Raw genomic sequence first — 17,553 nt, forward strand, 5'->3', positions numbered from 1 at the left:
AATACATTAGAGGAGAAATAAACAAGCACATGCCCACAGGATGCTGAACTGAGCATGGGCAATTACAGCTTGAGGAAGACACTTTGGGTTCCCTGTGATGAAATCATTAGTTCTGTGTGCAACAGTGGCATCGTTTTCCTGCTGTATATAACCTTCTTATGCCCATACGCTGAATATTGTGTGCAGCTTTGGTCTCCCCATCTCAGGGATATAGGGTTGGTCAGTGAGGACTAGAGGGTGGCACTGAAAATCATGAAACAGCTGCCTTTCAAGGAGAGACTGAAAGGGCTGAAGCTCTTCAGTCTGGAGGTGAGAAGGTTGATGGGGAGGAGTATGGTGGAGGTTTCCAAAGTTGTGAAGGTAGTGGCCAAGGTGAATGTGTACCTTCACTCACCAAATGCCACACCACTAGAAACTGAGACACTCAAGGACGTTGTAGGAGAATTAAAATGGTTGCAATGCTTCCTTATCTGGCCTCTGGAGAACTTCAAGAACATTTTTTCATGGGAAGCGATGAGGGCAGACAGCAGCAGGAGGTTCAAAAAGGTTTGGACAAGTTCCTGGAGAACAGGTCCATAAACTGATGCTAATAGGACTAGGCCTGGATGTTCCTTAGAACATCCCTCACGCTTCCTCAGGCTATCATTAGAGTAATGCACTTTGGAGAACAACAAGGCTTCAGCATTTTACCTGAATAACCTCCTTTGCTGTCACTGTTACACCCACAATTCTGGGATGTATGGACTTTTTGTCTGATCTAACAGGGTGTTTTTTATGTCTGTTGCATGTAAGATGATTGTATAATCCAGAGAGAAAATAGGAAGGTATTTCCTTTAGAATTTGGGAGATGAGACAGGAGTTATACCTATGTATAATTACATATTTAATTATTTGAAGAATAGCATAATTTTATGAGATTGGTCAAAATGCCAAAAAAAAAAAAAAGTAGTTTGTAAAGTAAGCAATTTAGAATAAAGCACGATTTATAATTCCTTTTTTAAATTCTTCTTATAGAACTCATTTATAGAAGTGGAATGGCTTCTGTAAACTAGATGTTCTATCAGTTTCCTAGCCTCAGTTTCTTTCAATTGTCTGTAAATGCTTTTAAGCTTTAAAACAAATAATCTCTCTTTTTTTTTTTATGCAGGCTTTATTGCATCTCTACCCATTATTTACCTGGGAAAGCCAAGGCTCTTGACTTGCATTGAACTTAAATAGGTTCTTCTTGGACCTTTTTTTAAACAATTTATAAATGCAATATAGTTACAAATAGGATAAACTAATTTAATTGCTTTTAGTTTTATTATTTAAATCTTGATGGTTTACCTAGTGGAAAGTGCATGAATGTAGTGCTCATGAAAGCAACAGCTGTATTCCTTTTAAGTATGCATCAGAATAAGTGCTGTTGGGATATGAACCAATTTGACAACAAACAAGCAAGAATCATGCAAAGGATTGGAGCTTTCTTTTTTAATTTTATTGGGTTTTTCCCTTTCAAAATCTGCTGGTAGTAAGGTCCAAGTAGTATAATGATTCCAAGGCTATGTAAAGAGTCTGTAATATTTACAGAGAACTGCTATAATGAAAATACAATGCAAGAAATGCTATCTAAAGACAAATCATTAACTAAGTACCTGCTGTCTGATTTTTCTCTCCTTGATGCATAAACAGACTGTTGTGCATAAATAAATATTTTAAATATGTGTATCTAGCTCAGTGTATGTTTTTCACTAAAACCCCACATTGCACAATTGGCAGCCTCTGTGAACCAAATAAAGCTTCAACTTTTATTTTTGCATTAAGTCAGAGGAAAAAGTAGTAACAAACTCACTACTGAGAGAGTGATTTCCTCTGTAAATATGAGGCCTTAGTAGATTTTCTTCAAAGGTTATCATCCAAATACCTAGGCAAAATGGTGATTTGTGTGCATTATTGAATTTTGTTTATTTATTTACATACCACATGTCAAGGTTTGGCCAAGAGAAACAGATCTCTTAGCTCTTGGAATTTAGGTTAGCAGAACACCAATTTTCATTTCAGTTCAATGATATAAAATAAAATGAAAAAAAATGTTTCATTCGGGCAGTTGATCAGAGTAATGGTATGACTGTGTGGTGAAAAAGTCCATGCGTATAAATTAGTGAAAATTAGGAAGCCCTACTCTCTGCTCAGCTCATGTAGGTAAAAAGAGTCCGTTCAAATCCAAATAGACAAACAAAAAACTCATCCTTTATTGTGCAAAGACATTTGCGTTACTTTTCCAAGTGTCCTGTTCACAAAATGTCAGGTCGAGTCAGCAGATGAAAATATGCAATAAAATATTGAAGACTTATTTTAATTCGGGCTAGGACAAATTTTGAACCATTAATTTCTTTTTCATTTTTCTTCAGTAAAGATAATATTAAATAGAAGATATATGTTGCATTTCAAGAATCCTTTGAAGCTGTTTTTAAAAATTGTTTTCTCTGCCATTTGGGACATACCATTTTGGCTAAGATTGTCTAGCGAGTTTAATTGAGTTAGCTGTTAATAAAAGGCTTTTAACTTGTTACAGTTTCTCTAAAAGGTTAATAGCAGTCAAATATGAAAGATGATTGTTAGGGAAACAGTCATTGAATCAAGTTGCATTGTACATAGCAGTGTAAAAGAAACTGTTTCTTGCTGGAGATTTTCTCATTCATACACGATGTGTATTTAGTTCTTCAAATGTCTTACCAGTTACAGAGTTGGCCACATACAGTGAAAATTTGACCTATGGACATGTACTTTATGTTAAGTTTAGAGTGGAGTGGACTTAGTACAAATTTTTAACTATTCCCATTACATATATTGTGATCAGCTTGAATACTTTATGTACTTCCTCGCCTGTTTATTTTCAAGTCTCATTGGGGTTTTTGGTATTGGTAGTCCCGGAATAAACTGAAATCTAATTGCAAGAGACAACTTTTCAGCTCGTGCTGAAACTCTCAAAACCGCGCTTCATGTGTTTTCTTGAATGTAAGGAAATGCCACATCAGAGTCTCAGCTCTGATTATTTTGGAGACTTCCAAAGTGTCCATCCAGCGATTGATTAAAAAATAGTCCAAGATTTTAAAATTGTATAGTTTTCAATTTTGTTTCTGAGAACGTGGAAATGTTTTTCTTCCATTGAATTAATTAATGTAATCTCGACTTCAGATTTTGTTTCAGTTTTAATATTTTTATGATAACTATTTTTTATCAATAATTAAATCAATATATAATCACTATAATTAATGAGTACAATTAGTATAAATTATATCTTCTGCCACCTTAATCAGTCATACATACATAAATGAACATTGAAATCACATAAGCAGGTCCAGAACTTTATAAAAATATTTCAGAGACCAAAACCTCTCACCATATGATATTGTGCATGAATTTTTTTAGCTTCTGGCGTTGTATAGAGCTTGTAAGAAAATTCTGAGCAAGGTGTTTTATCTCACAGACTTATTGAAGGTACTCAGGCACAGCTTTTGAAAGCACTGATTTGAATGGATTTTAATTTTTTTATCCAACTGAACCCACTGTAGAGTATTTGACTGTTGATTGGCCTTGCTCTTTATCTGCATTATTACTTGTTGTTAACCATATTGGCTACAGAGAAGGTGATATGCTTTGTTCATCTATACCCCCTCCATCCTAGTTTCAATATTTATATTACTGTAAAACTGCTGCTTCCCCCAAAGAAAAATTGAGAAAAAAAATTATTGTAGTCAGTAAGGATTTGTATTAAAACAAATTAATTCAAACTGATGTTTGAGCTTTTTGCTGGCATTATGTTACAGGAAAACTGAATGATCAGCTTTGTCCATTGTCTGAAAGGCAATCTTGTGCTCTACTAGAGAAAAATTGATAAGAAAAGGCTGTGCGGCCTGGTGGTGCGTTGTGAAAAGTTGTTTGAACATCTCATAGGGGCTTTGGGCCTGTTAGCTTTTAGAAGTCTCCTTACTACAGACAAGTTGAAAGAAGAAATGCTTTTAGTGGTTGCTGAGTTTGTCTTTTGACTTAGAATTGGCTGAAAATATGTATACTGGTATTCCACAAGAGAAATAATTTTAAAATTAGGTGCTCTTTCCCCCATTTATTTTAACAGGTATTTTCTCTCTGACATCCTTCCTCTTATGTTTCACTTTGATTCTGTGTTGCACATATTCTAAAACACATCTCTGAGTTTATTTGCCAAAACTATCAATTTGTTGTTGTTTGAGCATGTTATCTGGGAAAAGGAGTGAGTTGGGAAGAGGAAGATTTAGGAACAGAGTTTTTAAAGTTTGTCTTTACCAGAGTTCTGTGGGAAATCCACAGGATTTCACCATCACACAGGCAGGGTCAGCCATCAGCATATCCACTTGAATGATATATGAGAGGGACTTTCCAGGGCGCAGAGAACATGAGACAGTTTTTAAATACCATTTTTTAAATCTGTTTTATGAATCTGAATTAATCCTCTGTATAATCTATACACAAGGAAGATAAAAGATTTTAAAACTGAAGCTAAACGTCAGAGCCTCCTCTGAAATAGGGGAGTGACTATATTTTCTTTCCTTTTACAGCTGTGTCTTTCTTACTGTGAAACAGGAGGCAGAAGGTTTGTGAAAAGGTCCAGTAGAAGCCATTCAGAAAGCTGCTTCACACATCCTGCCCTTTAATCAAATCTGTTTTTTCCCTCCTATAGGAAGTGGAAGCAATTTACTCCTGTCATGATTTTGATCTTCAGAAGTTAAGTCCTGTTGAATTCATATACAAAAGTGTCTGCTGTTGTAGACTGGAGTTGGGCGCTCTGTTTTTGGCCTGACTTGGAAGTTGTTGATCCTTCTACTTGTACATCCATAGCTGCTAATCTTGGTTCACAAGCTTGGGAAACTTCAGGAATCTCCACAGGCTGTTTGTGTTCAGCGCACGGCGGCTCCTTAGCGCTGCAGACAACTTTAATCTCTTTCCCAGTCTGTTCCTTTAGAGCAACTCTGCCTGTGTAAAGATAAGAATGGGAACAAATCCTGCAGGTCTTAGAGGCAGCAGGTCTGTCTGAAGCAAAACTTTTTTTAGAGTCAGAGATAAGAGTAGCAAGGACAAGGGTCTGAAAAACGCCAGTATTTGCATCTGCTATACTCACTGCCTGCTTGCTGCTTACTTGACTGACAGCAAAAAATGAGCACTAGGACTTCTCTGGCCTTTGCTTTCTCTTCCAGTCTTGCTGCTGGATGCCATTAGTTAATACCAGAAATCAATTTTTTTTCAGCATTATATTATCACAACACTTTAAATCCAAGCCCTTTATTCCATTTGGTGTATGTTGACAGGTTTTGCCTTGGCTGTCAGACAGTAGTCAGGGATGAACCCTGCAAGTTACCTCATGTGGGCATCTACAAATAACCTGTCAGCTCAGTGGGGCCCAGACTTGATTATGTTGGCAAAAAGTGGCTATAAAAAAAAAATTACCATTACTGTCCCACAGAGTGAAAAGACTTTGGATTTTGTGTTGTAGAAAGAAGAGCAAGTCTTAAGATATGTATACTGTCAATTTAGTCATTAGATGTAGATAAATTTTTATCACTATGGGTAGGTAATTTCACATTGATGGTACTGTGAATTAGGAAGCTGCAAGGAGGCTAACCAAACATTAATAAAATAGTCACTGGGAGGAGCTATTAGTTATTTTGAGCACTTCTGAACGTAAAGAAGAATAACTTGCAGCAGGTCAGTAACTCATCCATACTCAAATTGGTCTTGTTTCTTGGCGTAGGATATCTGACTTTGCATGTAAAGGAATTCAAATGAGTTCCATGGGCTTTAGTGCAGTACCTCTTGGCAGCATTAGTACCTTTTTTACGTTAAGTTGCTGTTGCAAATTAAGCAGATTTTTTGCCAGTGCACCAAAATGCACAGATATGTTACAGCCTTTGAAGTATGTTTTTAAAAATATTATTTAAATAGGAATCACAAAGTACGCAGTCTTTTCTAACCTGTTAAAATATGTAAATGTTAATTCATTCATATGTATTTCTGGTTTGTGCTGTTTAGGCACACAAATTAAACAACAGTTTATCGAGCAAGATATTGTGCTGTTGATCCAAATAGTGATTTTTAACTCAGATAAGCTTACAGTCTTTCTTAAATGAGCAAATAATCTGAGGAGCATAGACCCCATGCATATTCAAGATAGAGAGCAACGGGACCTGAAGATGAGTCTGAATGCTGAATCTAATTTAGCCTCTGCTAGTGGCTGTTTGTAGCCTGACTGCTGTAAAGTTTGTTTTTTAAAGATTCATAACTTGTCCAGAGTTGAGCTGATTTTCACAGATGGGGCCCTGTTAAATTTCAGATCCTTACTTCAAAGCAAGATGGTGCTAGAGCTCTTTGACAAGATGGTCACCATTTTTCTTATTATGGATAAAGCACTGAGTTGTCTTCCCTGGCCTCTTCAGAAGCAGTGGAGTGTTTTGGTTGAAATTGTTAAAGCAGAAATTTGGAGTAGAAAACTTCAGTCTGTCTTTTAGAAGTTGACACTTATATAAGCAACTGAAAACATCCTCTAATAAGAATTGTTGGGCAACTTGCATATTGAGGACATTTACACTCCATCTCTACTAATAAAGAAGTTTGTAATAAAAATGATTGCCCTTTTCAGAGTGAGAAAAAATAAAGGCAACTTCAAGCATTAATGAATAAAAACATTTTTAAATGAATAGCTTGATGTCTAGCGGTGGCAGGTTTATTTTAGAAAGATGATTTTATATAACACCGCAGTGAAAAAAAAAAAAAAAAGATGATGAGCTACCACTCTTTTTTTTTTATAATAAAAGGTAGCTTCTTATTCACCAGAGTGTAGTCATTCATAACAACTGATATTTCTGAAGAAGCTTTTAAAATCCAAATAATCATCTTTGCAAAAAGAACTCTGTTGGGAATTTTCCTACGGAATTAACTAGCCCTCAAAAGGGGAGCCAGTGTCTTTCCCTAGGTTTTACTAGTTTTTGGAGCCAGATATGTGGCATTTAGGGGAAACATTGGTTTGTTTGGTCAGGACTTCTAATGTATTTTATACTGAACACAGGTTTCTGGTGTCTGTAGAGTCTTCTGTAGTGAGGTCCCCTGCTGCTAAAATACTAATTGGTTATGTGAGGTTTAAGTGACCTGAGGATCATCTCTAGTGTTGGTGCAGTCAGTAAATAGCTATACTACCACTGCAGAACACTGAAAAGCTTTTATTACATGGAATTTATATGTAGCCTCTTCTAAAATAATCTCTAAGGCTATAACTTTTTTTAAAAAGCATGCCTTCATGTTTAACAGTGGGAAGTAATGACCAGTTAGTGATTTTTTTTAAACCAAATTTCAGTTGCAATGCTGAGAAGAATCTGAGTTGCTATTTTGCAATGTTACATTTATATTACTTTCTGTGCACAGTGTCATATGCTTTTCTAGTTTTCATTTAACAGTTTGAAAATTACTGCAATGGTTGTCATAACTGTGTATTCCATAGATGTCTTCAGTACGAGTTTGATCCACAAATAAGAAATTAAGGAACAGGGTACACTTAATGTTAACCCTTGTCACAGCTTCCCACCCATATGGTGGGTTGTATCAAGTGTCTTCCCTATGTAAAAGAAGTGGGCACAACTCACAAATTCCAAATACCACCTGCATTTTCAGAATCTACTCAGTCTTACTGTTGTTATCACTTCAGATTCAGTAGATACATAAAGTATGATTGATTACAGATTCATAATCATTGACTGCTTTGCTTGCAAAGTTGTTTCTCATGCATTTTGTTGAATTTAGAATAAAAACAAGTAGAATGACCTTGGATGGAATGTGATATCAAAGTTACTATTTTTCTTATTGTCACTTCATTTTGCATACTGCAAAAATACTAATATCAGCAACTTTGCTTCTTATTAGGACAGCTGTGAATGACCTACCAATCATTCTTATGTTGGTTCTTTTCTATAAGTAAAGCAGTGTTCTTTGGTGTTTCACCTCTTCAGTTTCTTTTCATACCTTACAAAACATCATTACATACATACATTGGCAAAGCCATTAAAATGTATTAAGTTTTCAGGAAGAAGACTGAAGTTTAAAAATAAGTAAGTAGGGAAATCAGCACATTTTTAAGTACTCAAGTACAAACAGATAGTGGGAAGCAATGCATAGTTAAGGAAAAAAATGCTAAAATTTACAAAACGAGGTTACACATTCATTAACTTAAGTGATCATTTCATGTGTTTTTTAAATGGAAAAATAACTAAATATCAGCATTTAAAGAAGAGCTTTTGCCTCTTCAAATGAGTTAATAATAGAGGCAGTAGTTTAAATTGTGCCTTGACACAGAAAAAAGTTTTAGCTTTGTTCTGCTCTCCCACACCTTCCTTTTTGCAGAAATCAAAATTCAGTCATCAGAATTACCTTCAAGCAGATATTTTTCAAGCAATTGCCTGTCATGGGATATATTATTAAAATCATGTTGACCTTCTCTGAGCCCAAAAAGGAAAAAAAAAATGTTTTTCAGATTAGACTGACTTTTGTACTGATTAAACATAAATAATTGCAAAAATTATGTAGTTATAATACAAAGGAAAACAGAAGTTAAAAATATTTTTGGTGACAAGTTCAATAAGCAGTCTCTCACTCTGATAAGAAATGGAAGAATACAAATTTGGGAATTTTTTTTAAATACTGTAATTGTATTAGGAAAACCTAAATTATTTGCTTTCATCGAGAACACTCTTGCCATTTATTCTCACGGTCAAACTAGGAGCAGATTTACGAAGACATGTAGTGGGAGGACCCTTCCAGTCTAGAATATGATCCATCTTCTATTCTCTTGTTTAGACTTGAGCCTCTTTTGGGGACACCATCAGGTTTTGTTCTCTTGCTTTCTGGTAGTCTGGATCACTTCCTGCAAGGAACTTGTGAGACACCAGATTGCACAGGTGACAGACTGTATGTTCTGTCATCGCTTTGATACCAGCAGTGGAAAACTTCTCATCCTGTTGCTAAATGTGGTCAGATTTGCATTAAGCATAATGCTGTAATTGACCCATAAGCACTGGATAGTGTATTTTTAATTATTCCTTTTTTAAAGTTGGATTTTGGGAGAAAAAAGTTGTCTAATTTTCATGAGTACCTTGGTTTGGTAAGATCTAATGGATTTAGCTGAGGAGCATTGAAAAGGAGATGGTGTATTTGGCCTGATGCAGTCTTACTTAAAAACCTTAGTTTAATGTAATGAATCATTTACCAAACTAACTGTGCGTTCTTTAGCTGAAGATCTCATTTAATTAGAGAACCAATTTTTGCCAGTTTACATTCCTAATCAACTTAAAGGATTTTTAGTGAAGAGCAATTCAGGTATCCTTAAACCTTAGCCGCATACTAAATGCACTATCAGTGTGTCGCATCATGCCTGTGGTTAGCCCTAAGAACAGAGAGCGCCCTCCACTGGGACTCCTATCTTTGTCCTTGTTTGGCATTTATTCAGGTAAGAAGGCAAGTTGTGCCTGATCTTTTCCAGATGCATCACTCTCTTCCTCTTAACCAGCTGTGCAGTTCAGTGGATTGAGGTGAAGCCCCACTTCACCTACACACACACCCCCCTTACAAAGTAAGCGGTGAAAAATGAGTTGGGGAGTCTCCCTCCTGTGGAGACCCAGCTGTTCTGTTGAGGTGAAGAGATGTGTTGTTCCCCTTTACTTCCCTGATGGAAGTCAGACATTTAGTCATGACTGTTTCCTAGGTATGGAAATATTGGAGTCTCAAAAACTGGATATGCCTTGATGTGAGCAGTTGGCCAGTATTTGGGGAAAAGAGCTACGTGAGTGAAATAATACCATACTTAGAAGGCGTAGCCACACACTTTTCTTTCCCTGTACCTATATATTCCTATGCAGGAACTCATGGCACCAAAGAGCGGATTTCCTTGCAATCATTTTCTGAGCCTGTCTGTCAGTCCAGTTTTCTGCTTCATGAAGAAATGTTTTCAGCTACTGTTTTCATAAAGAAATAATGCTTCTGTTTAGCCTGAGTATTAAAAACTCAAGGGAATGCCAGCTACCCTTCAGAGACCCTGACTGCCTTGAGTAACTGGTGCCCATTTACATTCCTTTCATCTTGGTAACACTCAAAGCCATGTATTTGCTTAGTGTTTCACTGATTTTAGGACCAAAAGGGTGCAATTCATTTCTATTTTCTTTTTATCTACATTACTTTCTATAAAGTTAAAATACAGTGCATGCTTTTCACAGTTAACTTTATTTTTGTTTTCTATCCAAGTTGGATAACGGAGATGAGCAAGCAGCCCAGATCAGACGTGAACTAGATGGACGACTACAATTGGCAGAACAAATGGCAAGGGTGAGTGGTTGCTTTCATATACCCAAAAACGTATCTTCATGTGAGACTGAGTGGGACGATACATAGTGTGTGTTTCCACTTTCTAATTCTAAAATTAGGCAGAAGATCATTTGAAAACAGTCTGGCAGATGCATTTCTTTCTGCTCTAGAGTATCTGTGTCAACGGGGGTAGGGAGAAAGCAAAAGTTCTTTTTGGAAAGTCATATGCTCTGTGATCCTACATTTCCTTCATCAGCAAGTCCAGTGGTGAAACTGAGTATATTATTTGCACATTTGGGATTATGTATTTTGGAACTAAAATAAATCATCTTTTATATACACAAGTGCATTATGCTGTGCTTAGGGTATAATGATAATGTTTATGTCTTGCTACAGGTTGCACGTGATATACTTTTTAAGTATATATAATATAGTTTACATTTATAGATCAGGACTAAATTCATAATGGTTATATTAGTATTGCAAGTAACAAACTATGAGTCAGTTTTGCAAGTCAAATTAGTGATGATTGGGTAGATTTATAAGTTCCTTTTGTAAATTTTAGAAGCCAAGCCTATTTTTCTCTCCTATAGCTTGCATTTTATTTCAGTGAACAGGATTATCATAGAATCATAGAATGGTTTGGGTTGGAAGGGACCTTAACAAACACCTAGTTCCAACCTCCCTGCCACCTTCCACTAGACCAGGTTGCTCAAAGCCCCGTCCAACCTGGTCTTAAACACTTCCAGGGAGGGGGCAGCCACAGCTTCTCTGAGCAACCTGTTCCAGTGCCTCACCACCCTCACAGTAAAGAATTTCTTCCTTTTATCTAATCTAAATCTACCCTCTTTCAGTTCAAAACCATTACCCCTTGTCCTGTTACTACAATCCCTGATAGAGTGTCTCCCCATCTTTCCTGTAGGCCCCCTTTAAGTACTAGAGAGCCACTGTAAGGTGTCCCTGGAGCCTTCTCTTCTCCGGCCTGAACAACCCCAACTCTCTCAGCCTGTCCTCATAAGGAAGGTGCTCCAGCCCCTTGATCGTCTTTGTGTTCCTTCTCTGGACTCACTCCTACAGGTCCATGTCCTTTCTGGGGCCCCCAGAGCTGAACACAGTACTGGAGGTGGGGTCTCATGAGAGTGGAGTAGAGGGAAAGAATCACCTCAGTCGACCTGCTGGCCACACTTCTCTTGATGCAGCCCAGGATACGGTTGGCTTTCTGGGCTGTGAGCACACGTTGCTGGCTCATAGTCAGATTTTCATCCACTAATACCTCCAAGTCCTTCTCTGCAGCGCTGCTCTCAATCCACTCATCACCCAGCCTGTATTTGTGCTTGAGATTGCTCCAACCCATGTGCAGGACCTTGCACTTGGCCTTGTTGAACTTCATGAGGTTTGCACAGCCCCACCTCTCAAGCCTGTCAAGGTCCCTCTGGATGGCACATCCCTTCCCTCCAGCATGTCAACCGCACCACACAGCTTGGTGTTGTTGATAACTTGCTGAGGGTGCACTCAATCCCACTGTCTGTGTCACCAACAAAGATGTTAAATAGTGCTGGTCCCAGTACTGACTCCTAAGGAACTCCACTCAGTTTAAACACTATTTAAACACTATTACACTGTATCTAACTCCTACAGAGGATAAAGTGATTTTTAAATTCTCTCTGTAATTCTCTGTGTAATAATTCAGCATTACTTTCAAAGTGAATGACCTATTATTAAATAGAAATAAACAGTGATAGGATGGTTGTAGTTTAACAGCTTTATGTTAGAAGCATAAATGTGATTGACTTATTTTTAGTAACATGAGAAATGGATGAAGTAACAAAATTATTAGTGGACAGTTCATTTTGTCAATTTATAAAATATTTGAAGGCAACACTAAAGGTATATTCTCAATTGATGTGCTTAAAACACATGTATTAGAAATATCTAATGTGTACATATTCAACCTGGGTTTATGGTTAAATGATTTGGGGGCGGCAAATGTTTCCATTTTTATATGTGCCCCTTACTTTATTTTTTTGACTTTTTCAAAGAGATTTTTTATCTAGTATAATTGAGGAATATGATGGAATTCTCAATTCAAATTACATTTCTTCTTGTCAAAATTAGCTGTATTTATGGGGTGGGATTAGCCTTCCCATTACTGTTTTGAAGATATAAAAATACATAGACACTGGATTTAAGACTTTTTTTTAATTAAATATCTCTTGACTGAGAGAAAATCAACAAGTTAATATGATGTATAATGTGGGATGATTTTTTTTTACTCCCTAACTTTTAAAATATACCTTTGAAGGAAAGAAAATTCCCAAAATTCGTAACAAGAGAAATGGAGAACATGTACATAGAAGAGTTGCGGTCTTCGGTGAATTTGCTGATGGCAAATTTGGAAAGTCTTCCAGTGTCTAAAGGTGGGCCGGAATTTAAACTGCAGAAGTTAAAGCGATCACAGAACTCTGCGTTCTTGGACATAGGAGATGAAAATGAGGTTCAACTGTCGAAGTCTGATGTGGTCCTCTCCTTCACATTAGAGGTAATCACATATTTCGCAGAAAACTTGTTGACAGTTTGAATTACTAGGATATCTATGTCTTGATACTTTTTTATTATTAGTCCTTCCTTGGTAATTTTAAAATTTTATGGTGAAGAAGTAAATTATTCTTTGTCTCTTTGATAATTATGAGTTAGAATACAGCTATATGATGCATTTTTCCCTTGCAGCAGTAGTTGCCTTTGGGCCCGCAGCAGTGTGGGCAGTTGAATCTCCCACACAAATATAACTTTAAATGAATTGCAGTACATTATACTTAAGTATATTTTTGAATGTAATAATTAAACACTGTTGTCATCAGGAACTTAATCACAGAATTTTACAAACAGTTATGTTTTCTCATTGAAAGCATTTAGAGAATAAATAAAAAAAATATTTCTTTTACTGGTGGTCATAACAGACTTTTATAAATTTCTTCATTTTCCTCAAGAAACTAGCTCGTGTTTACTGAGATTATGCAGGAAGTCTTGTCTATAGGGATCCGGTCCTAATCCATATAGACATCAACTGACTTCAAGAGGAAACCACAAATAGAGTTAGTTACTTAAACATATCTGATGACAGCGTCATAGCTCAGGTTCAATTCTGCAAACGTGCATATCAAGGAAATGCTGATCTCTGTTTCAATAGTAATAGAATCAAAACATCTCCAGAGTGTGTATAGTGTATTTGTTGGTCACAAGGTGCCACACTTGTGCTATGCACTTGAAGTGGCTTTAGTTTATTTAAAACAATGGATAATGTTATAAAATAAATATTTCAATTGCTAAATGGTTTAAAACAAACAAAAAGTGTTTATCTTTTAAACAATGTTTTTCCTCAAATGAAACGAATATCTGCTTTTTTCATGTAATGTTGAAAATTCAGATCAATTTTTCTTTCCTATGTCACCAATATACACATAGAATTTAAAAAAAGACAAAACTGGACAGATAAAGTTTAAATCCTTCGTATAACAGAGAAGTTACTTATCCCACTGTATGCAATTTTATCACTAGCTAATAAGGTAAAAGCCCAACATCAACTTTCATAGAGTAGTAAGATACATCATTTCTTACACCGAGAAGTATTAGTTCATCAAGCCTCTAAAACTGGAGTGCAGGTCTTAGTACTGAAGTATATGAAATGATAAAGTATTTTTATAACTCCTGTGCATCTCCATCATGTGTGCTGCGTCTGCACCCCTGAGAGAGAGAGACACCCCTGCGCATCACTGCAAGCAACAGTGACTGTTTTTGGAAGTTGGATGTTGCCTCAAATAGCCTTTTTGGAGAAGTTTGTAAAATAAATAAATAAAATATCAAAGTAGTAGAAGAAGACTTAATCACTTATGTTCTTCAGCTGTTGGACAGTTTCAGAAATAGACAACCAGTATTTAGGAAGCTGTTTATCAGCTAATGAGCTAGTAAATGAGCTAGTGACACCTTCCTTCCTAATGAAATGCAACTTTTTTCTATTGCTGGAATCCAGAATTGCTACCAAAGACAAATGTACTGTGCAATTAAATTGGAAGCTCAAGGAAAAGAAGTATCAACATAAAAATTAATAAATATGAGTCTACATTGATCAAAGACATACATTTGGCATGTGGAAAGACCGTATAGGCAGTATTGGCTAGAAGGATCTCTAGTGCAGTTTCTCAGTGATTGTTGATCAGTTTGATAAATATGTGAATTCCTGGACCAGAAAAGATGGAAAAGAGAGGTGATTACCTCATTCTCCCTGAATTGCTGTTACTATTTATAAAGTGTAATAGGCAGTGTTGATCATTTATGAGTGATGTAAAAATTTTCTAAATGATCAATGACTGTCATCTCACTAATGTTGCGAAACTAGCAATTTTACAAGACATCTAAGTATTGCTAAGAATCTGGGAGTTTTAAAGTACAAAGGATTTTACAGCTAGGGGTGAAGTCTGGCTTAACATACTTCAATTAAAACTAATTGGAAAATATGCAAACAGTTTAATGGCAAAATATTTTAGTAGTTGCTTGCTGACCTAAGAAACCAGTTGCCTCTGATGAGACTGAAAGTAGTAATTGTTTTTTTCACCTTTAAAACAATCAAACAAATACTGGTTTTTGTGTATAGTTCAGTTGAGGACAGCTTCTCTGCTGATTAAATGGACTACATTTTTCCCAGTTTCTTCTCATAGGCCTAAATGGGGCTGGAAAGGAAAGTAGCTTTTCCAAAGTAAGCAGGGAAACCTGACTTTCTTCTCAAATCTCTGAACTAGAAACATCTGAAGTGTAAAAATTCCAGTAATTTCACACTGTGACAAACTGTAAAGTTTATAAAAGGCAGAGAGCATTTGAAGTAGGGCTGCATTTGGCTCTTCTGAGCTATAACTGAGTAGTTTAGAGCTATGGGATCTGCCAAGCTCAGAATTTCGCTGGTGAGGAAATTTCTCAGGGCACAGCTGGTAGAGGTGGCTTTTTCCCTTTCTCCTCCCCCCCATCCCCATATACACACTGAACCTGACTGCAAGGACTGAGCTGGGAGAAGGAGAAGAGGTAGGTAGAGGGGGGAAGAAATTACAGCAGCTTATAGCAATGCTCTGACCTGCTTCGTGCTCAGCAGACCACTAAATCACTTCAGAGATTCAAGGGTTACAACCTCCAGTGTCACAGTACCACAATTAACCTTTCAAGATGTCATCAGTGTACTTTCTTGTCTTGTTTAAAGTTTGACTTAGTAACCTATTCACTCTATAAATAGTTGTTTAGATGACTGCTTAAAAGATACATTTCCTCATGTATTAAGATTTAGAATTATATTTAGACATTAATCTCAAATTCAACTTCTAGCATTTAAATTATGATTGGCATGAATTTTTGATCATGGTCCAAGTAGAAACAGAGCAAAAATTTCAATTCCTACTATATATTGTTGAAAGTAGAAAAAGAAGGCAAAATTAAAACTCTTCTCTGTCTGTGAAGATTTGAGTAAGTGGGGTTTGGGGATTTTTCTTCTTTTTTTTACCTGCATGGAACTTAGTACCGCAATAGCTGTGCTATGTAATGTTTTATGAAGGGTAAACTATTTGCTTGCTTCTTCTCAGATTGTTATAATGGAAGTACAAGGTTTAAAGTCAGTCGCTCCCAATCGAATTGTCTACTGCACCATGGAAGTAGAAGGGGGCGAGAAGCTTCAGACGGACCAAGCAGAAGCTTCCAGGCCACAGTAAGCCACTCTGCTGTTGCTACATCCAGCATCTCTTTCCTTCATATTATGGGAGTACCTAACTGACCATCTTTACAGTTTTTACAATTAAGTTGGCGCTATGTTATATGAAGTTTTTTCCTGGATAGTTACCTTAAATTCTTTCTGAAAAATGAAAATACAGATAATAGTTATTAATGGTGAATTAAATACAAAGTCTGAATGCTGTCCAAATGAATGCCATTGAATGTATGTGTGAGGTAAAGAGCTAGAGACTGCATTCTCTGAAAATACAAACCTCTTGTAAGATGTTAGCCTGAGGTGGTTTTATGTATTCTAGGTTAATGTGCAGGTGGCCTTGTGGAGTGTAACTTGTACAATTGGTGGAAAATCAATACTCAGTAATCAGTCTTGACAAAGCTTACTCACCTGCTGAGCCTATTTCATTTTAAATTATAGGATCCACTTCTTTCAATTAATTTTTGAGGGAGGCAGTCAGCAAACTAACTTGGAGGGGGATAACATCATGCCATCTGTAGTTGAACCAGTCAGAGAGGCAGAGGGGAAGAAAATTAAGTGTGTTTTTTGGTTGATTTGTTTGACCTACACACTGATTTCAGACACTTTTCTCTCTGTTAAAATGTCATTTGGAATCTTTTGTAGATAACTTTCCAGACAGTGTGTTGGGGTTTTACTGGCACCATAGTGTGCCTTGTGAAAGACAATTTAGAAATTGCAGTTGTTACAGTATCTGAGAAAACACCTTCAACAGTTGGGATCGTAGTTTCTATTCCTTTCAGAGCACAAATACAGAGTTCTGTTAGGCAAAATTATAGACAGTTTTATCTGCTTTTTCTGGGGTTCGGAGGAGGAGGAGATCTCATTTGGTGGACTTTCTCCTACTTGCAGCAAATTTCCTTGGCAAATAAACCAGCAACCTACTCCAGTAACGTACTCAAACAGCTTTGCAGAACTCCAAGTATGTGGGATGAGATGTAAAATTCACTTGTCACAGTTCCTGGCTGTGTTCCTTCTCCAGGGCATAGGAATGCTCAGTCTTATCATTTGCATGTACTATGTGAGGAACTTCTAAAAGCAACAGTAGCACAAAAGACACACAGATATACGCACTGAGGCAAGGTCATAAGTGGGTATGCAACATCCCCTTCTCATTTGTGGACCTGTTGGGGAGTTCTGGTGGCTCGGGGTCCCATGAGAGGCACAAGGCTTTCTCATGGAGGGCACATCTCCAAGCTGTGTTTTGTCTTCAGACTCAGAGCTGCTGTCATACTGTTCCTTGTAACGAGTGCCAGCCAACTTTTGCCTACTGTCACAGTCAAGGTTCACATTTCTTCTGATGGTGTGTCTCTCTTTTTCCTCACCCTTGAACTTGTTAGCTTCTGTTTTAAATGCTTGATTAACCTCTCACGTCATTGGTGTGGGTCTTCAAATCTCCCTAAATCACATAGAATACACAA

At 36.8% G+C, this 17,553-nt stretch overlaps 1 protein-coding gene across 10 annotated transcripts in view; it reads left to right on the top strand.

Moving 5' to 3' along the window:
* Positions 1-17,553, top strand: part of CADPS2 (calcium dependent secretion activator 2) — a 321,289-nt gene that overhangs the window by 124,859 nt on the left and 178,877 nt on the right. For all 10 annotated transcript variants that reach the window (XM_074870153.1, XM_074870154.1, XM_074870157.1 and 7 more), the window contains exons 4-6: positions 10,297-10,377; positions 12,659-12,895; positions 15,975-16,096. In XM_074870153.1, the coding sequence (XP_074726254.1) occupies positions 10,297-10,377; positions 12,659-12,895; positions 15,975-16,096 (440 nt within the window). The remainder of the gene's footprint in view (positions 1-10,296; positions 10,378-12,658; positions 12,896-15,974; positions 16,097-17,553) is intronic.

The sequence above is a fragment of the Strix uralensis genome, chromosome 5 (assembly GCF_047716275.1).
Source record: "Strix uralensis isolate ZFMK-TIS-50842 chromosome 5, bStrUra1, whole genome shotgun sequence".
Taxonomy (NCBI): domain Eukaryota; kingdom Metazoa; phylum Chordata; class Aves; order Strigiformes; family Strigidae; genus Strix; species Strix uralensis.